At 42.4% G+C, this 22,694-nt stretch overlaps 1 protein-coding gene across 1 annotated transcript in view; it reads right to left on the bottom strand.

The window, feature by feature from the left end:
• The window catches only part of LOC138985927 (netrin receptor UNC5D-like), a 52,798-nt gene that overhangs the window by 14,215 nt on the left and 15,889 nt on the right, over positions 1-22,694 (bottom strand). The window contains exon 3 of the mRNA XM_070364111.1: positions 18,346-18,489. Within this exon, the coding sequence (XP_070220212.1) occupies positions 18,346-18,489 (144 nt within the window). The remainder of the gene's footprint in view (positions 1-18,345; positions 18,490-22,694) is intronic.

A 22,694-nucleotide genomic window follows, 5' to 3' on the forward strand; every position in this document is an offset into this window, starting at 1 on the left:
TGCCCGAATACACTGGCATTCAAATCAGCGTCACATCTTTCCCACCCATATTTTACTAAAGGAACAACAAACCACATTTGTCATACATAAAAGGAATTTGTAACTTAGCCAACTACAGATCATTTGTTGTAATAAAAGGGCCGGTTCACATGCAGAACAGATGGATGCCAGCAAAAGGAAAGTCAAGGCTTGGTGCCCTCAATACTCCAGCCCCTGATGGTTAATACCTGAGAAGTCAGTTCCTAACTCCAGTTCCCAAAGGAAGCACAGAAAAGGCTTCCTGTCGGGTCAATTCTTTCTTTGGTGATAATCTCCTTGTATTTTGGTACATTTACAGATGCTTCTCTTGCCAGCCTGGCTTCAACTCTCTGGCTTACTTACATCTCTGAATTCTGCCCATCCTTGACACACTAATCCATGTTGATGCCAGGTGGCTCCTTGCTGTCATTTGATGCCCTGGCTGTGAATCGTCTGGTTCTGACGTTGTGGTCTTTCTGAAGGACAGCCAGCCCTAAAGGACAATTCCACGTGTAGATTTCTCTGTCCTAAGATTTCTGAAAAGTGTTGCCTTAACTTATTCTTTGGTCGCTAAGTCACATACAACACATTTGCAACCCATGGACTATAGCTCCTCCAGGCTCCTCTATCCATGGGATTTCCCAGGCGAGAGCACTTGAGTTGGTTGCCATTTCCTTCTCCAGGGGATCTTCCTGACTCAGGGACCGAACTTGCGTCTCCAGCATTGGCAGGCAGGGTTCTTTATGACTGAGCCACCAGGGAAGCCCACAACCTTAACTACTGCTGAGTAAATCTGGCAGCAAGAGGGAAGGAGGGACAGCTTAGATGAAAGCTGCATTGTGTGAACCTTTCCATGTTCCCTCTGATCCCACCTTGGTGCTGGGCAATGCACAGTCTCTATTTATTGGGACATCAAGGGGTTTGGATGATGCCAGGGGTCCTGTTGTGCAGAGGCTACTCAAGACTGCTTTTCTGAGCCACAGAATAACGTTGGGGCTCCATTAGCTCCCCTGTGCTCTGCAATTCCTCTGCTGTTAAATTGCCGTTGTCAATAAATCGTTTTATAACTAGCACGGTGTGTCATTATCCCTTTCAAACAAGTAGCAGAGTTTGTCAGGCAACAGTGGTGTTGGAAGGCAGCATCCTGCAGCAGGGACACATTATGGTGAGAAGAAACAGCTGCAGTTTCACAAAACGCTTTGAGTACTAATTTAACCTGCTCTCTATTGAGCCATTCCCAACTCAGCGCATTCCATTGTATTTGGCTTCTTTTGTTTACAAGGACACAAAAACATCCATTCAGATTCCATCAAAATTTTAGGATTAACTGAATATGAGGAAGACTCAGTGTTGAGTCCAAGACTCCCTGGAAACCAAGGAAGACGGCACACCAGGCTTGGAGGACAGAATACGGATCACAAAGTAAGCAGATAAACAGACTGGAATATAGCCAAGCAAGGGGGTAAAGAGAGTCAATGCAATTCTGTTAACAGGGTTATTTCATACTCCTTTTAGCACAGACGTTGTGTCCCTCCTAACCAACTGCTTTTCATTCTTTGTGTTTTTAATATTAATTTGTTTTTAGCTGCATCCAGTCTTGGTTGCATCATTCAGGTTCTGTTGCAGTGCACAGGCTCAGCACTTCTGGCATGCGGGCTTAGTTGCTCTGCAGCATATGCGATCTTAGTTCCCTGACCAGGCATTGAAGCTGAGTCCCCTGCATTGTAAGGCAGATTCTTAATCACTGGACCACCAGGGAAGTCCCTCTGTTCTATCTTAATGGCCTCTGCTTATCTGTTAATTGTATTTACTCATGTCTTGGCTTCCCTGGTGGCTCAGATGGTAAAGAATTCACTTGCAATGCAGAAGGCTTGGGTTCGATCCATGAGCCAGAAGATCCCCTGGAGAAGGGAAGGGCAACCCATTCCAGTATTCTTGCCTTTGGACAAGAACCCCATGGACAGAGGAGTCTGGCGGGCTACAGTCCATAGGGTCACAAAGAGTCAGACACTACTGAACAGTTTACAATTTCACTTCACTTTCTGGTATCTCAGGATCACTATTGCCTGCTTCTTTTAACTGTTATCTTTCCCCTTCTGGTGCCTCTATCAACTCCCAATTCTCCTTGAGGATCAAGTCAAATTCAGAAGAGCCAGAATCCACAAGTACACAATCACTTTTCCCTTCTTGAGTAAGTCTCTCATTGTGAGTCCACTCATAGCAGCTAACCGGCCCAGGTGTGCATTCCTGGTCCAGCGGACCCGACAGAGGACTTAAGTGCGACACAGCGTAGCCATCTACGCTTAAGAAGGCTCTCAGTACCACTTCTCTTAGCAGGACGATAGGTGGGGACTCCACAAGGCAACTATACCTGCGGAAAATGTCAAAGGTTTGCTTTATCTCCAGGTTCCATAAAAGGCAATTTCTGTGTATTGATTATATTGATTTGGGCTATGTCAATACACAAAGGACAGCTGAAGCAAGACCTAAATAGCACATCTGAACAAAAGTTATCAGGTGAAAACACAGGAATTCTCTGCTTCTTTGTTTTCAAGATATTAAATCAAATTAAAACAAAGTTAATACCTCACATTCTGTAGCTTTACATCACGTTCTGCTGAGAGCTATGGGAACAAAATACTGGTAAGTTCCACCTTCTTTCTGTTTGAGAATATTACTGTTCTCCTGGTGGTTTTAATGGGAAAATTAAGCTTTAGGTGAATGCAGGAATAGCCACTGAAACAAGTGCTTTTTAAAAAAGTTGAAGCATGGTTGATTTACAGTGCTATGTTAATTTCTGCTAGACAGCAAGGTGATTCAGTAATTTTTATATATATATATGTATGTATGTATGTATGTATGTATGTATGTATAGAGAAGGCAATGGCACCCCACTCCAGTACTCTTGCCTGGAAAATCCCATGGATGGAGGAGCCTGGTGGGCTGCAGTCCATGGGGTCATGAAGAGTTGGATACAACTGAACAACTTCACTTTCACTTTTCACTTTCATGCATTGGAGAAGGAAATGGCAACCCACTCCAGTGTTCTTGCCTGGAGAATCCCAGGGATGGGGGAGCATGGTGAGCTGCCATCTATGGGGTCACACCGAGTCGGACACGACTGAAGTGACTTAGCAGCATATATATATATATACACACACACACACATATATACACACACACACACTCTTAAAGAAATTCTTTTCCATTATGGTATATCAAGGATATTGAATATAGTTGCCTGTGCCAGATAGTAAGACCTTGTTGTTTATCCTATATATAATGGTTTGAATCTGCTAACCCCAATCTTCCAAACCATCTTTCCCCCACCCGCTTCCCCTTGGTAATCACAAGTCTTGAACAAAAGTGCTTTTGATAGAGAAAAAAGCAGTGCAGTCCTAGGGGCCATTGACTAGACTCGTCTGCTCAGTTCTCAAGAAGTAGATAGCAAAGTGGCTCTCCTTATCCTTCTACAGTCAGGATTCACCATCTGTAGTGCTGCCTGAACCTCTTGTCCCCTACAAGCAGCCCTAGAGCTTATCTTCAGCCCAGCATCCTGATGAGCACGTGAACACCAAACAAACTCCAAGGTCGATGGGACAGAGTCTTAAAAACAACACACGCAGAAGAAATTTTCCTGACTTTGCCAGGTGCCCTCCTAGTCCTCCCCCAGAAATGAGAGGGATATGAACTAGCAGAGTTTAAGATGACATGACTTAAAAAGAACCTAATGCTTTCAATACTCACCATCTCATTGTAATTCAGTACTAGTACTACAGAGAGATGGAGGGGCGGGGTGCAAAAAAGAAGGGAGAAAGAAAAAAAGAAAACGCCAACCTAGCAGCAAGAAGAAATACATTTTTTATCCTGCATTTTTAGTGTTTTGATTCTCCCTTTTCCCTAGTTCTCCCTGAGGCCTGGAAGGTCGATCAGGACAAGATGTGGCCATGTGTCTTAAGCCCGTAAACGCTGCAATAAGCCACTAACTAGCTAGCACTCTGTTTTCTGCTCGGCCCAAGTGAGTGGAAGAAATGAGAGTGGCATTTTGCCTGACCTTAAATAAATCTTGCCTGAACAGGAAGGATCTAAGAGATCACTCCAGCCAGAAGTTGTTCACTATGTTGGTTGCTGCTGCTGCTGCTAAGTCACTTCAGTCGTGTCTGACTCTGTGCAACCCCATAGACGGCAGCCCACCAGGCTCCACTGTCCCTGGGATTCTCCAGGCAAGAACACTGGAGTGGGTTCCCATTTCCTCCTCCAATGCATTAAAGTGAAAAGTCAAAGTGAAGTCGCTCAGTCGTGTCCGACTCTTAGCAACCCCATGGACTGCAGCCTACCAGGCTCCTCCGTCCATGGGATTTTCCAGGCAACAGTACTGGAGTGGGGTGCCATTGCCATTGCCTTGCAAGCTCTGTATTTCATATTAAGTCTTACAAAGAGACTAACAGATAATGCACATAAAACTAAAGCTCACAAGTAAGAACCAACTACTCAGAGGTCTGCAGCACTCTTGCCAGGAAAAAGGAATGACAATGGCTCTGAAGTAGTGACAACTAGGGGTACTTGAGTAATAAAAGAAGTCACCAGGGCTGACGCAGGGAAGGAGAGCATTTTGGGGCAAGGCAAGGTAAGAGCGGGCTAGCTAATCCTATGGAGCCAGTATCATGGAATCTGGAAATCCAATGGGAGAAGTTCAGCCAAGGGAAGAACATGATATGACTTGTATGTTTTGTTGTTTAAGTAATTTTTCTGGCTGCTGTGTGGAGAATGGATTTTAGTATGGCAAGAAAGTGAGCAGAGAGATTATCGCAGTAAAGAAATAACCAGATGGGGGGAAGTGGGCAAATTCAGGATGTGCTGTGGATACAGATGGGGTGGGACTTGTTGCTGGATGGGATGTGACTGAAGGAAATAGAAGAGTCAAGCATGACACCCAGGTCTTGCCATGAGCCCTGAGGCACCATTACTGAACTGGAAAATTTGGGGAGAAACACCGGTTTGCAGCAGGGCTGACAGGGTGAAAACCAAGAGTTTTCTCTGGGACATATTATGTTGAGATGCCAACTAGATATCTGAGTGAATGTATCAGGGAGGCACTGAACAAAGTCATCAGGAGATGAGGTGCAAGGTCAGGGCCGAGGAAAACCAATGTATCAACAGATACTCAACTGCGTGGTGGCTCAGCTGGTAAAGAATCTCCCTGCAATGCAGGAGATGCGGGTTTGATCCCTGAGTGGGGAAGATCTCCTGGAGAAGGAAGTGATGGCCCATTCCATTATTCTTGTCTGGGAAATCCCGTGGATAGAGGAGCCTGGTGGGCTACCATCCATGGGGTTGCATAAGAGTCAGATGCAACTAAGTGACTAAACAACAGACAGACAGACAGTACTGGTGTTAAGGAGTGAGAGATATCACCTAGGGAAAACCTGTGGGCGAAGGAGAGACTTAAGGGTATTCCCATACTTAGAAATGGGAAGAGAAGGAGGAATCTGCAAAGAAAACTTGACTTGTGGACAGTGGGAAGACAGCAAAATCACAAAAGCATTCCTGGACCCTACTCCTAGACGTTATGATTCAACAGATCTTTAACAAAGCCCAGGAACCTTAATTTTTTTTAAGAGCTCCCTGTATGCTTCTCCTTGTAGGCTGCAAGTTTTAGGAGACACTCGACTAGAGGACAAAGCTGGGTAGATGCCAAAACTCAAACCCAGCTCTTGTGACCTTTTAAAATGAGCTTGTCTAAATGTCATGCTTGTATTAGGATCCATCTATTCCTCAAATGGTTAACACCATTGCTGGTGATCTAGATTTTTCGTCTGCGGTCAAAATTTTGGACAGAGGCATCCATACCACCTCCACTTTCCCATCTTCCACTGATTCCTGGACCTATGAGCATCTCCTGTCACCCTCATTACACTGCTTTGTCCCGGGTCAATGGAAGCAAATAAACTGACCCCTCCTATGTCTTACTTTAATCTGCTGATCACACTGACACCATGAGCCATTCCTTCCTTCATCAAAATCTCCACTCTTCCTTTGATACTGAAACTCCAACTAAAATTTTTAATTTATCTACTTAAAAATAACTGTAATATATAATGGAACTATGCGCAGTTTTGTCCTGTAATTTTCCAAGTCTCCTGTAAATGTGCTATCACACTTTCATAATTAAAAAAATAAGAAAAATCTCCTCTCTTGGATTTCTCAGTGCCTTGTCATTTTTTTTTTCTTCTGTTTCCTCTATGGCTCCCCTCTGTCCACTCCTTAACCACGTACAGAATTCTACTCATGGTCTACTGTTCTTTCTCTTCCCCAGCACTTTAGGATGGGAAATGTGTAGTGTGGGAAACCATTGAGAACTAAAATATCGCCTGCCTATCAGTAAACAAAGGACGTTGCAGCCATCAAACCATCACATTACAGCTGCCTGAATGGTGAGCCCTGAGGGCATTCAGGATGGAAATGAAGTACTGCCCACTGCCAAGCCCATCTAGCAGCAACCAAGGCAGTGCACCTGAGGAATCTCTGGATGAGAAAGCAGAGGACACTGGTCCCAGAGAGCTGAGAAGCATATCAAAGGAATGGTTTCAATGACCCCAGACTCTTGTATCTTCCCATACACAGAAAGGGCTTCCCTCCTGGCTCAGATGGAAGAGAATCCGTCTGCAATGCATGAGACCTGGGTTCGATCCATGGGTCAGGAAGATCCCCTGGAGAGGGGAATGGCTACCCACTCCAGTATTCTTGTCTGGAGAATCCCATGGACAGAGGAGCCTGGTGGGCTACAGTCGTGGGGAGGCAAAGAGTTGGATGCAACTGAGAGACTAACATTTTCACTTTTCATACAGAGAAAAGCACTAAATTCCTTTAACTTGAAATACTGGGATTTCTTTTTTTTTTCATTTATTTTTAATTAGAGGATAATTACTTACAATATTGCCTTGGTTTCTGCCATATATCAACATGAGTCAGCCATAAGTACACCCCTTCCTCTAGAACCTTCCTCCTACTTCCCTCAGGTTTTCTTTTGGTTAACAATAATCCTAAGATCATGGAATATGGTCCCATCACTTCATGGCAAATAGATGGGGAAACAGTGGAAACAGTGGCTGACTTTATTTTTTGGGGCTCCAAAATCATTGCAGATGGTGATTGCAGCCATGAAACTAAAAGACGCTTACTCCTTGGAAGGAAAGTTATGACCAACCTAGATAGCGTTTTAAAAAGCAGAGACATTACTTTGTCAACAAAGGTCCGTCTAGTCAAGGCTATGGTTTTTCCAAAAGTTATGTATGGATGTGAGAGTTGGACTGTGAAGAAGGCTGAGCACCGAAGAATTGATGCTTTTGAACTGTGGTGTTGGAGAAGACTCTTGAGAGTCTCTTGGACTGCAAGGAGATCCAACCAGTCCATTCTAAAGGAGATCAGTCCTGAGTGTTCATTGGAAGGACTGATGCTGAAGCTGCAACTCCAATACTTTGGCCACCTCATGAGAAGAGTTGACTCAGTGGAAAAGACTCTGATGCTGGGAGGGATTGGGGGCAGGAGGAGAAGGGGACGGCAGAGGATGAGATGGCTGGATGGTATCCCCAACTCGATGGACATGAGTTTGAGTGAACTCCAGGAGTTGGTGATGGACAGGGAGGCCTGGCGTGCTGCAGTCCGTGGGGTTGCAAAGAGTAGGATCCGACTGAGGGACTGAACTAAACTGAATCCTTTGATATTCTGATTACCTGGTATTTTGTTGCAAAAACTTTTATCTATCCTGGCTTCTCACCTTGTCTCTTCAGAACAGTTCTCTGAGCATTATCTGCGATGCTGTGCCCTGGGCTTAAAGTCCTAAAAAGTTCCTGCCAAATAAAACATCTCTCTCAACTTTTAGGTTGTGCATCTTTCTCAGTCAACATCATTTAAGATTTTTTTTATTTTGATGTGGGCTAATTTTCAAAGTCTCTACTGAATTTGTTACAATATTGCTTCTGTTGTATGTTTTGGCTCTTTGGCTGCAAGACCCATGACATCTCAGCTCCCCGACCAGGGATCGAACCCACACCCTTTTCACTGAAAGGCAAAGTCTTTATCACTGGACCACCAGGGAAGTCCAAGTCACACCATCTTAAATATTTCAATAAAAACCTGCTCCTCCTATCTTTGTGATGGACAAGGTCATTACTACCCTGAAGACCAACTACTTGCCAAATTCTAATGTTTGATGCTGATCCCTGGGCTTCAGGCTCATAACCCCAACTGCTTGATAATGACAGTTCATTGAACATTCCATGGGTTCAGTTCCGTTCAGTCGCTCCAACTCTTTGCAACCCCACAGACTACAGCACGCCAGGCTTCCCTGTCCATCACCGCGTCCTGGAGCCTACTGAAACTCACGTCCATTGCATTGGTGATGCCATCCAACCATCTCATCCTCTGTCGTCCCCTTCTCCTCAATCTTTCTGCCTTCAATCTTTCCCAGCATCAGGGTCTTTTCACTGAGTCAGTTCTTCACATCAGGTGGCCAAAGTATTAGAGTTTCAGCTTCAGCATCAGTCCTTTCAACGAATATTCAGGACTGATTTCCTTTAGAATGGACTGGTTCATCCTATATTCCATGGGTATATTCTGTGCATAGATATTCCATGGCTAGTTCCCACATAACTTGATCAAAAACCAATCTCAGCATCTTGTTCTCCACACTAGTTTCTTCTACTCTATTCATGATCTCACTTCAGGAAATCACCATTCATTCAGTCATTTTAACCCCAAATCTAGAAAGTCCCCAACCTGGGGTTAATTCCTCAAGGTCTACTTCACTTCTCCTCACCACTGCATGCAAGCAGCCACATAGTCTTGGTCATCTCATGTTCCTGGAATCTCCAATTTTCCCCTCCCCCTTTAAACTATACCATCCAGCCAAGTTCAAGCCCCATCAGCAGTCCCATAGCTTAGCACAAGCTATGTCTTGAGCTTTGCTCCCCTTTAAATCTCTGTGGCTGAACAGCAAGGTGGGGCAGGGGTTCAAAAGTATGACCATATCACTGCCTGATTATAACACTGCAGTGGCCCCAGACCACATCATGGATGACTCTAAACTCTTAGCAGAGAATCCAAACATCTTCCACAATCCGACCGGCCTACCTCTCCTGGGAGCCCCAACTCCTTGTTTTCCCATAGTTCCATGCAGTTTGCACACTGGTCCATTTTTCTGGGCTTACAACTCAAGCTCTCTCCTTAACCTGAACGTGGGATCTTCAACTCAACCCTCCTCCTTCCTAAGGAATTAGCCCAGAAAACATATCACAGGACTTGAGGATTAGTAAATTGTCCTTTGGGTGAGCTCCAAAACACACTGTGCTTACTCTAGCCACACTCCCTTGAAAAAGACTTGTTCATAAGTCTATGCTATTCACTACGCTAGAGTATAAACTCTTTAAAGGAATGGAATTGTATTTATTGTGGTGCTATCTAGCAAAGGTGACAATTATTCATGGCTATCCAGCACTTTCCCACCTTGGTTAGCTTTTTTTGACACTCAACAAATCTCTAGAATGCACTTCTTGTCCTTACTTATCCTGGTAGAAGGATACTAAACTAATTTAACAATCATATCACGAGGCTCAAAAAGTCCTCAGAGATGGACAAAGATAAGTCATGCTTTTGTTTTGCAGGTTTTTTGGTTTTCTTTTGTTTGCTTATCATCTGTTCAGACTATCTGTCAGAAGGTTTCTTCAGTGGAGAAAATAAGAGCTGAATTGAAGCAAAATCTATATGCTCTTCCTCTTAAACCTCTATGAGAAATGGCCTTTTAGAGAAATGGCCATTTTCTAGGAATTTTAAGGTTTATTTCGCCAGAATGGCAGTCTGAATTGTGATTTCCTAAAAAAGGTGGTGGCCCTATTTCTGCAAATTCTTCTCAGTAAAATAATACTTGGCAATCAATGACATGAAGGAATGTTATTTGGTTGGGGGAATTTTTTTTTTTTATCATCCACAGTAGGAAAGATTATTAAGTCACACACTGCTATCCAGAAGTTCCCATCTTTAAGGTCGATGTACTCAGTTATGTACACATTAAGCACAGTTTACAACAATTCCGTAGAAATCACCCTACTCTACTCACACAATCACAATCTCTTACAATTCAGTGTTACTCACACTTTCTACTAAACGCCCCTACTGGCAGAGGAGAATAAAGTCACATCCCCAAGGCATTTAGGGATAGAGCCTAAAAAGAAGTGGCATGCCCAAAAGGGCTTTGATGTTTCTAGTTGCATCTCCACAATTCAAGAAATTTTTTTTCCATATTTGTGTTCATGTTTATATTTTACTGATCTGAAGGGAAATACAACTGATATTTCAGAAAGATGGACCAAGTCTATCTTGTAGTATCTTATATCCCCAGGACACCCCATCAACATTCCTACACCAGGCTAGAATTTAGAGAAATCTGTAGTTAAAAATGACCAATTATGTAAAACATTCCTCAATTTAACCTTGTCCAATGTTTCCCTAGGGTTAAATACAGATGAGCTATATATGGAAGGACTATCATTGAAGTGATGCAATCTCCTCAGTCTAACTCATCAGGAGTGATTCATGGATTTGTCCCACTGCTGGTGATATCAACTGTGACCACCTGATTAAGGTGGTGTATGGTGGGATTCCCTACTGCTAAGTTACTAACTCCCTCCTTGTAATTAGTCAGTGACTTGTGGAGAAATACTTTCATGTTCAGTTCTATAAACATTCTTTTACTCCTAAAATTTTCAGCCACTGATTTCAGCATCCATGACACTTGTCTAAATCAATTAGTGTTATGACAGGTGCTAAATGATTTTCCATTTCCATCATTCCTTCTACATTTATTCATTTATTCTATTATAAAAGAGAGTTGTCTCCTTCCATTTATTTTTATATTCTTTTAAAAATATATCAGTGTAGATTCATGGATTCTTATTTAATAAGTTATAACCTTTACTATGATCTCTTTTGAGACTCAAATTGTCCCAGATTTGACCTGTCAAAGTCCTTTCGAGGTGACTCCTATTTCTTTTTTACAAGTTCAGTTTGAGGAACACTACACAAAATGACTGACCTTTACACTTGAAAAAATTCAGTGTAATGAACAACAAAGGAAGACGATGCAATTATTTGGATTAAAGAAGGCTAAAGAGACCTTGCAACTGAATGCAAGCCATGATCTAGGACTTTTGTTATTGTTATAAAGGACTTTCCAGAACAACTGATAAAAGATGAATAAGGTCTTTAGACTGGACAATAGAACTGTATCAATGTGAATTTCTTGATAAATATACTACAGTCATGTCAGAAAATGTGTTTTACAAACATACAGTATTTAAAGCATTTAGGGAAAATGTATTTAGGGCAAAGGGGGCATCATGTTTGCAACTTAATCGTAAGTCAAAATACAAACCATCATTGTCTAATTACAAATACATCCACTGATAAACACAGAAAGACATGATGTCAAAGTCAGTACGGTCAAATGATAACATTTGAAGGTGTGAGTAAAGAGCTTAATGGGATTTTTTTGTACTACGCTGCAACTTTCTTGAAAGTCTGAATTACGTCACAATATGTTTTCTAAAAGAAACCCCTATTAGTTACCCGCTCACCCAATGCAGTAATTTCTTTTACCAGTATCACCACCGGCAGACATACAGCCCTCGCTTGCCTATGTACAGTCTGCAGGAGAATGTAGTCCAGGAAGAATGCTCCGGTATATGCACATTTCTAGTTGCTGGCTTGACCCCAAATATGTTATCTTAAAACTTAGCTCCTGTAATGTGGCCTCTGGCTTTGGAGGAAAAACAGAATAATCTTGTCTCCAGTTCCATATGGAGCCAGTTGGCATGTGTCCCTAGCCTTTAGGCCAATTAGTCCCTTTTTATAAAACCATTACACATACAAAGTGATTTCCTGAGTCATCACCGTTACTGCCATCATGGCTATCTTCATGGGTGTGGAACAGAATGGTTGATTTATTGCTCTAATACTGATGGCTTGAAACTCTTGGTTTTTGAACAAAGGGCCCACATTTTCATTTTTCACCCAGTACCACAAATTTTGCACCCAGTTCTGCTGCCACAAGCCTATGGGGACACTTTGGTGTAAATTGGACACCTACGAGAACAAAGTCTTGGCTATAAAACGGCCACAAGGAAACCCATCCCCTTCACTCATGTGGTTGCGACCACGATCTGGGATGCATTCCTGTCTGGTGGGGTGCGGGCTGCATTTCAACCTGTCTTGTGGGGTGCAGGCTGCATTTCAATGTCCATCCCCTTCCTTAGCTAGGTGCTCTAAGCACCAGATAAACATGAAGATGTTTGTTTTATACTTAAGTTTGCCATCAAGAGAGGGTTATGGACAGCTTTTAGCATGTGAAATTTTCATCAAAGCCACGAAGCCAAGATTCCTAACAGGTTTAGCTGGGTATCTCCTCTAAGTTTTGAAAAAGATGCCACCCTCTTGGACCTCCTTGGAAGTCCAGTGGTTAAGAATCTGCCTGTCAATGCAGGGAACACGGGTTTGATTCCTGGTCTGGGCAGATCCCCCATGCCATGGGGTACTAAGCCCATGTGCCACAACTACTGAGCCCGCGAACCTCAACCACTGAAGCTGGTGCACCCTTGAGACCATGCCCTGCAACAAGAGTAGCCCCTTTTTGCTGAAACTAGAGAAAGTCCATGTGCAGCAATGAAGACCCAGCACAACCAAAACTAAATATGTGAAAAAAAATATTTTTTTTTAAGAAGATAACACCCTCTCCCACCAAAGCAAATAAAAAACAATACTGTTTTTGTTACAGGGCTGTGAAATGAGGTAAGGAGTTTCATAGCTTTTAAAAGAGATTCTCTAAGTTTTTCACTCATTCTTGGCACAACTGCATAGATATTTTAGGAGGAGTGTCTCCAATAAGCTATTAAAGTTATATTCAGGATCCATATTTTATAGATTCCTCTTTTAAAAAATAATCAGCAATGGGTTCCTGCTTCAATTTATCTCAAGCTGCCAACTTGCTATGTGACTGGAACAGGCCAATGTTTCTCTCAACCCCCAATTCCCATATGGCAGAAGAAGTTCGGGGGTCAAGAAGAGTTTGCCTGACCAAAGGGTTAATGACAGGCGCCAAACATGTTGAAAGCAGATGAAGAAGAGGAAGAAAAACGGGAAGGAAGAGCAATAGCTAAGCGGCCAAATGTTCACCCATGAAAATAAACAACTGTGAATAATTGAATATTCCTCGTTTTGACAATCGTCCAGCAGCAGAAGTAACAGATGCCACCGCGGTCCGACTACCTGCAGCTCGACTGAGTCAGACAAACGAGAGGAGGCCCGTGGGAGATGCTCCCTGGAGATGGACTTCTGCCAACTTGGGGGGCAGAACATGGCTGGGCTGTATTTATTTATTTACCTTTAGAAAAACACTTTGAAATGGAGCTTCAGCTACTTCCAGCCCTAGGCAGCTGGATGGACAGCCAGCATCTCTCTGACATGGGGTGGAATGATGAAGGGAAATGTAATGGTTTAAGACAACAGGCACTTCAGCTACTAAAACAAAATCTGTACCAATCTTTTTGGCCACTAAGGAATAGCTCATGATTTTATGTAACTATATATACACACATATATAATACATTTCTATATAATAACATAAAGGATAAATATATATATTATACATATATATATTGTGTGTGTGTTAGTTGTTCAATTGTGTCTGACTCTTCGAGACCCCATGGACTGTAGCCCACCAGGGTCCTCTGTCCATGGAATTCTCTAGGCAAGAATACTGGCACGGGTTGTCATTCCCTTCGCCAGGGGATCTTCCTGACCCAGGGATCAAACCTGGGCCTCTTGCACTCTAGGCAGATTCTTTGCCATCTGAGCCACCAGGGAAGCCTACATATGGATTACATGTGTGCATATATTGTTGTTAAACCACTCAGTCATGTTGGACTCTTCATGGTCCCATGGATTGTAGGCTGTCAGGCTCCTCTGTCCACAGGATTTCCCAGGCAAAAATACTGGAGGGGGTTGCCATTTCCTTCTCCAGAGGATCTTCCTGACCTAAGGATTGAACCTGAGTCTCCTGCATTGTATGGTTTATCACTGAGACAACAGAGAAGCCCATGTGCATATATATACACATATATGTATTATATATAGGTGTGTGTATGTATGATATATGTGTGTGTATGTATATATAAAATATGACCACATGGAAGAACTCAATTTTTCAGAAACAGAAAGAAAGCAATCACTGCTTCCCTCAAGGAAACACTTACATGTACATGAACTTGTTTTTCTGTATGATGGTTCTCAAATTCCCATTTAACAGAAGAATGCAATCAACTGGGCTTAGTAGCAAGAACACTCAGAAGGATGAATGGATGGATTTAAGATCTGGTTCCATGTCTTCCATCTATTTGCTGGAAGACCTGTGGTCATGCCATCTAACCTTTTTCTGAATGTCATTTTCTCAGCTATTAAGTGCCAACTACTTCCCAAACAGTGCTTCCTAAGGTGTTCTAGGTTTTAGGGTCTTCCCACTCAAAGTAGGGTCCACAGACCAACTGGCAATATCGGCATGATCGGGGAACTCTTAGAAACGGCAGAATCTCAGACCTTGGACTGGACATACTGAATCCTCTTAACTGAATCATCTACATTTTAACAGGAAATCAGCTGATTTGCATGCATGTTTAAAGTTTGAGAAGCCCTGTTCCCGGGTACACTGTCCCAAGGTTATACAATCATAGAATCACTTGGATAACCTCATACAAACACAGCTTCCCTGGTCCTTCCTCGGGTCTGGGGTAGAAGCCAGGAATCTGCATAGTTAACTGATTCCCAGGTGGGACCATTTCAATGAAAATATAAGTGACAGGAATAAAATAATAGTGTCTGCATTTTTTCCCTTGAAAATCAGATGATCTCTAAGTGATAGCATGCCGGCAAGCTTCCTGGTGTTTTTATAGAGATAAGCTAATGTGATCATGACAAGACATCTCTCAGTTGAATGGTTCAGATGCCACGAAGGTTTTGCCCACTGCAGTTTTGAAACTGCTAAATTTTTAATGGATCATTGGTTAAATGCAGGAAGCATAAGAAGTTCTGATGTTGAACTACAATAGTTTAATGAATCATACAAAAATGATCCTAATTTTGCAAAGTCCCCTCAAGACAGTTGTCATCAGATTCATAAGCTAGATTCATATATCAAAATCTTTATTGAGCACATGAAGAGGCCTTTAGCACTTCAAAAACCAATCTTAAAAAGAAAAAATATAGTGACAATTATATCCAATTTGGCTTTTCATTTATTGGGAATAAAAACTATTCTCATGTGCAATATGTTATTTGCTGGGAAACGCTTGCAAATAGCAGGCAGAAATCCCTTATTTCAACAAAACATGAAAGTTATAAAAAAAATAAGAACTGTCTTTTTTTATTTTTTTTAACCCTTCTGCAAGTAAATCAAAAGAATTCTAAGCAAGGTCCTAAAGGCAGTTTTTTCCCTCCACTTTTGATGCCATTAAACATGGTTAAGTTTCGATTTATATTTTACTGTACACTGGTTCCCAAGTCAAATGCAATATTTAATGATAAATCATGTCTTGACTTGCATAAATAATTTTAAATAAATGAAAGAATCTGTCACTTGTTACATAGGAAGAGATTAAAAATATGTTTAAATATTAGAGATTATATTAAGCTAACTGCATAACATGGGCTTTAAAGATATTCTTTTTTACTTAAAAATCACCTTTATTATAGTCATATGTGCATATCCTGTACAAGAATGACCAAATGATTTTTTAATCCCTAAAGAGATTTGCAAGATTATTATCGCAAAAGTATCAGCTGACTCTAAAAAGTAGGCAGTGAAAAGAACAGTGTTTTCCATTTTTTAAACATTTCTTAAATTCTATCCCACTTTTGAGAACTGGATAATTTAGGGTAGCCTCAAATGAAGTTTTAGAGTCTACATAGCCATAACCCACAGAAAAATTACTAAGGCACCAGAAATGTAACTCAGTTCAATTAGTTTAAGTATTAACACACTGGCTAATGATGCTGGAGATACAGAGGATCAAATATGTCATAATAACTGATGATTGATAAGCGTTAACTCTGTGTGAGGTATGATTTTAGACACTGTAGTAATCAATACCTCTAACTCTTATAATAACTCTACCAAATCAGCACCCTTTTATCATAACATTAGATGCAAAGAGAAGAATCACTTGGCCCCCATCACAACACTAAGCGGTGGACTTACTAACTGGGAACCAACAGGACCCCAGTATCTGGGTTCTCAGCCACCAGGATACACACTCCTGAAATAGGAAACTCTCGGAGCAAAGGCACATGTCTGAGAAGTGAGGGTGATGCGCAGAAGGTCAATGTGTTTAGAAGGATGGAGTACAGTGTATACAATCAAAGGTTGTGGAAGTTAACAAAAGATGGGTTTGAGCCATTTTCTGCCAAATTTTCTAAGGATGGGGGGAACCTTTGGAGGTTTCTAGCAGCCACGTTATTGCCAGGAATGAATGAGCAACTATGGAAGTGACAGAGTTTGGAGATGGACAGATTCATGAGATGCTATATATAGAATAGCATACATGTGGGGCTCAAGAGATAGTAGTAAAAAGAAGGGGGCAAGTGATATGGAAAAGACAAAGGAAATAGAGGGAACTTGTGTTGAAACTCCCTAAACGGTTTTCCTTTTCCTCTCTTTGGGGTCTAAAGGATAATCTGCTTCACCCTGACTAGGGTCAAATACCTTGGCAAGGCTGACCAAGGCCACGCTAGGAGCACAGAGCTGGGCGTCTTAAGGAAGAATAAAATCAAACATTCCCTGTCTCAGCTGACCAGTCATAAAGTTATTTGTGGGCTAAAACAACTACAGGTACAGGGAACACGTTTCCCACGGCTCTTACATCAAAGAGCACAGCTTACAAGATGACCTCCTCCTTGGCCTCCTAGGGCCCAGTCAACATGCAGCCAAGAGCTTCCCAAAGTGTGAGGACAGTGAAAGTGATGGGCCTGTGCTGAGAGGGAGATTTCATTTCCCCAGAAACCGAAATGTCTCTTCAACACACAATTTATTCTTATTCTCAATCCCCAAACCATCCACATTTGCTACGAAGAACTCCTTGAGTCCTCAGATAAATGGCCCTTAACCTATATTCTTCACGGCACTCTCAAAAGAAGCATTCAAAAAGGTATTAATATAATAACAACAGTAACCATCTCTGGCCTCTTCTTTTGAGGGGCTGTGGGGTGGGCGGAGAAGGCAATGGCACCCCACTCTAGTACTCTTGCCTGGCAAATCCCATGGATGGAGGAGCCTGGTAGGCTGCAGTCCATGGGGTCGCTAGGAGTCAGACAGGACTGTGTGACTTCACTTTCACTTTTCACTTTCATGCATTGGAGAAGGAAATGGCAACCCACTCCAGTGTTCTTGCCTGGAGAATCCCAGGGACGGGGGAGCCTGGTGGGCTGCCATCTATGGGCTCGCACAGAGTCGGTCACGACTGAGGCAACTTAGCAGCAGCAGCAGCAGGGGTGGGCTTTTATACTCCTTGGCACAGGAGATTTCATGCAGACTCATTGGGGTGGAAGGGATGATGACATTTAAGGAAGAGAAAGGAAATTTGTGTATTTCTAAACATGTTTGAGATGATAAAAACACTGATGCTAAAACGTGATGAAGAAATGTTAGGCTCTTCTGAAAGGCAATCCTTTTTTTTTTTTTTTTTCTTCAAGAGCCTTTTTGTCAGTCCTACTTGGGTCAAACAAATGCACTTTTAAAACCCATTTCCATGTTTTAAGATTCAGAGGAAAGAGGTTTAACAGGAGGCTATAAAACTCCCTTAATCTTTAATGTCTTATTTTTGCAGATTTGCTGGCAAAGTATAGTAAACAGTCACTGCTCAACATTTCCCATCAATGCCCCCTGAACTGTGCCACTGATGATGAAGAGCAGAATCCATTTGCGTGGGTTTTTCTTTTCTTTTTTGGGGGGAAAACCATTTCTTCTGGTATTGTGGAGGCACCTGCATTTTAACAATCTAGGCAGAATCTCTGAGCCCAGCTCATTTGCTGATTGTCTACCAGAGGGAATTCTCAAACATTAAAAACACAATTTTAAAAGACAGGACTGATTAGAGGTGGAGAGAATTCTCATGGTTTCTTGCCGTCCCCTCATCTCCCCAATTAGAAGCACCTGGCCTGTCCCAAGCCCGTCTATGAAAGGCTAGTCTGTGCCGCTACAGGACAAGAGGGTACCCTGAATATACTCACAGGCGATGCGCACGGAGGCCTTTCTGCTCTTGGAGGTCCCCAGGTGGCTCCACGCCACACACTGGCACCAGTAGTCCTCGGGCCCGTGGAAGTCCTCCACCTGCTGCCTGGTGACGTTGATAAACACCTCCCGGACCTTCAAGCCTGCAGAGGAGAGAGAGCCAATCCACTGAGGCCGGTGTATTCCTCAAAGAGAAAGTTAAGGCCAGCCCAACCTCTTCCTGTTAATTAAAACCATTCTGTTTTTAATCAAGGCGAGGTTTTAATTACTTTGACAATAATATATTACTGCTAATTAAATTCCAACAGCTGAGTAGGCTGAAAAGAACAAGTGTAAAATATTAACCAATGTGGTTCCCATACAACAGAATCGTTTTCACACTCCCTTGACACCATGCTTTCTTTTTTTTCCCAGCTCTTATAAACATTCTTTTTTTTTTTTAATAGCATGTAGTTGACTTACAATGTTGTGTTTGTTCCAGGTACACAGCAAACTGAATCAGTTATACATATACATACATCCACTCTTTTTTAGATTCTATTCCCACATAGGTCATTACAGAGTACTGAACAGAGTTCCCTGTGCTATATAGTAGGTTCTGACTAGTTACCTATTTTATATACAGGAGTATGCAAATATCAATCCCAATCTCCCAAGTTCTTCTCCCCTTTCCCCTCTGTCTTTCTTGATGTAAAATCTACCATGAAGAACGTGGCCCCGAATTAATTGCTGGGATTCTAGAGACTAAAGAGGTCTCAACAAACCAATCCCAAAACAGTTCCAGGTGGTTCTAAATGCCCCTACCTCTGGGTATGGCAGGAGAGGGTCACTGTCACCATGCAGCTTAGAATAAGGAGGGGACAGAGGTTATGCATGGTGAAGAGTCCAGGAAACCAAGGAAAAGCCAAAAACTCCAGACAACACAAGGGATGCAGACAAGCTGAAATAAGTTGATCTTGAATGCTTGAGAACCAAGGAAGAAAGGTTCTTGGTGCAATGGAATGAGGAGGCAAATTAAAAGAGAAGCTTTTATAGAAAAAGAGGTGAAGACTACATTCAGGAAATGGGATAAACTAAGACCTTGACCTTGTCCTTTTTTCATTACCGTATCTTTGTATTCTCCATCTAATAGTCAAAACGTTTGCCTGGTGCAGTTTATTGGGAGTGTGAATTTCTTTCAAACCTCTATCCAAGGACTATCAGCCTTTCTTTTTTTGGGGAAGGACAGCCACCTTGCATGAAGTGCTGAGGGGAAAAGGACACCTTCTTCACTAGCATCAGGTAAACCATTACGAGCAGGAGAGCAGCCTTTAGAGTCAGCATGCTTTCTGTAGCCAGTGGCATTTGCCAAGCCTGTGCTCTGCCCTGGTACAGGCCGCATGGGAGAAAAAAGAGCTTACTGAATCCTGCCTAAGTGCCCAGCATCACTATAAGCCTTTCATCTGTTCACTCTTTATGTTTCCGCAGTGCACTGACAGAGCTGCGGCTGCTGAAGCCTCGCTTTGCAGACCAGAGAGTCATTTGTCTGCAATTACACAGTCTATAAATGGGAGATCCAGGATTTGACCCAAATGAGGACTCTGCACAGGCCCCTCATTCAAATTCAACTCAGTCCTCGTATTTCAGGTACTTACACTTAATTATGGAAGTAAGACTGATGCATGGTATATTTAAAGAAAATTTGGGTGCATAACTAGGCTTTTTCCTTATGTTCAAAAGGAATTCGGGGGACAGAACCATGGGAACAGTTAGTCTAAAGGAGCCAGGGACTCTTGGTACAGGAGGTAGAATTTGATCATACCCTGGGTGCTGGTAGGATTTAAAGAACAAGAATGAGGTGAAATACTCAGTCTGGGGAAACACTGCCTTCCGTTCAACCAATGACATGTTATTTATAGTGTGTGATGACAGCACTTTAGGGTCACATCAATCAGCATGTAAACAATTTGAGTGAGACTTTCTGAGTTTCTGGGAGGTACCACGCATAGAAAATCATCTTGAGGACAGTTGATCATTCACATCTCTGCACAGGGCACAGAAGCACACCTTTTACCTTATCAGAGATTTAAGTCCAGAAAGCCATCTCCTACATCGAACAGGAAAGATTTCAGTTCAGTTCAGTTCAGATCAGTTGCTCAATTGTGTCCGACTCTGCGACCCCATGAATCTCAGCACACCAGGCCTCCCTGTCCATCAGCAACTCCTGGAGTTCACTCAGACTCAGGTCCATGGAGTCAGTGATGCCATCCAGCCATCTCATCCTCTGTCGTCCCCTTCTCCTCTTGCCCCCAATCCCTCCCAGCATCAGTCTTTTCCAATGAGTCAATTCTTTGCATGAGGTGGCCAAAGCACTGGAGTTTCAGCTTTAGCATCATTCCTTCCAAAGACATCCCAGGGCTGATGTCCTTCAGAATGGACTGGTTGGATCTCCTTGCAGTCCAAGGGACTCTCAAGAGTCTTCTCCAACACCACAGTTCAAAAGCATCAATTCTTCAGCGCTCAGCTTTCTTCACAGTCCAACTCTCACATCCATACATGACCACTGGAAAAACCATAGCCTTGACTAGATGGACCTTTGTTGGCAAAGTAATGTCTCTGCTTTTGAATATGCTATCTAGGTTGGTCATAACTTTCCTTCCAAGGAGTAAGCGTCTTTTAATTTCATGGCTGCAGTCACCATCTGCAGTGATTTTGGAGCCCAGAAAAATAAAGTCTGACACTGTTTCCACTGTTTCCCCATCTATTTCTGATAAAGTGATGGGACCAGATGCCATGATCTTAGTTTTCTGAATGTTGAGCTTTAAGCCAACTTTTTCACTCTCCTCTTTCACTTTCATCCAGAGGCTTTTTAGTTCCTCTTCACTTTCTGCCATAAGGGTGGTGTCATCTGCATATCTGAGGTTATTGATATTTTTCCCGGCAATCTTGAGTCCAGCTTGTGCTTCTTCCAGCCCAGAGTTTCTCATGATGTACTCTGCATATAAGTTAAATAAGCAGGGTGACAATATACAGCCTTGACTTACTCCTTTCCCGATTTGAACCAGTCTGTTGTTCCATGTCCAGTTCTAACTGTTGCTTCCTGACCTGCATATAGGTTTCTCAAGAGGCAGGTCAGGTGGTCTGGTATTCCCATCTCTTTCAGAATTTTCCACAGTTTCTTGTGATCCACACAGTCAAAGGCTTTGGCATAGTCAATAAAGCAGAAATAGATGTTTTTCAGAACTCTCTTGCTTTTTCGATGATCCAGCGGATGTTGGCAATTTGATCTCTGGTTCCTCTGCCTTTTCTAAAACCAGCTTGAACATCTGGAAGTTCACGGTTCATGTATTGCTGAAGGCTGGCTTGGAGAATTTTGAGCTTTACTTTAATAGCATGTGAGATGAGTGCAATTGTGCTGTAGTTTGAGCATTCTTTGGCATTGCCTTTCTTTGGGATTGGAATCAAAGCTGAACTTTTCCAATCCTGTGGCCACTGCTGAGTTTTCCAAATTTGCTGGCATATTGACGGCAGCACTTTCACAGCATCATCTTTCAGGATTTGAAATAGCTCAACTGGAATTCCATCACCTCCATTAGGTTTGTTCGTAGTGATGGCTTTCTAAGGCCCACTTGACTTCACATTCTAGGATGTCTGGCTCCAGGTGAGTGATCACACCATCATGATTATCTTGGTTGTGAAGATCTTTTTTGTACAGGTTGCCACCTCTTCTTAATATCTTCTGCTTCTGTTAGGTCCATACCATTTCTGTCCTTTATTGAGCTCATCTTTGCATGAAATGTACCCTTGGTATCTCCAATTTTCCTGAAGAGATCTCTAGTCTTTCCCATTCTGTTGTTTTCCTCTATTTCTTTGCATTGATCACTGAGGAAGGCTTTCTTATCTCTCCTTGCTATTCTTTGGAACTCTGCATTCAGATGAGTATATCTTTCCTTTTCTCCTTTGCTTTTCACTTCTCTTCTTTTCACAGCTATTTGTAAGGCCTCCCCAGACAGCCATTTTGCTTTTTTGCATTTCTTTTCCATGGGGATGGTCTTGATCCCTGTCTCCTGTACAATGTCACAAACCTCCATCCATAGTTCATCAGGCACTCTGTGTATCAGATCTAGTGCCTTAAATCTATTTCTCACTTCCACTGTATAATCATAAGGGATTTGATTTAGGTCATACCTGAATGGTCTAGTGGTTTTCCCTACTTTCTTCAATTTAAGTCTGAATTTGGTAATAAGGAGTTCATCGTCTGAGCCACAGTCAGCTCCCAGTCTTGTTTTTGCTGACTGTATAGAGCTTCTGCATCTTTGGCTGCAAAGAATATAATCAATCTGATTTTGGTGTTGACCATCTGGTGATG

The sequence above is a fragment of the Bos mutus genome, chromosome 27 (genome assembly GCF_027580195.1).
Source record: "Bos mutus isolate GX-2022 chromosome 27, NWIPB_WYAK_1.1, whole genome shotgun sequence".
Taxonomy (NCBI): domain Eukaryota; kingdom Metazoa; phylum Chordata; class Mammalia; order Artiodactyla; family Bovidae; genus Bos; species Bos mutus.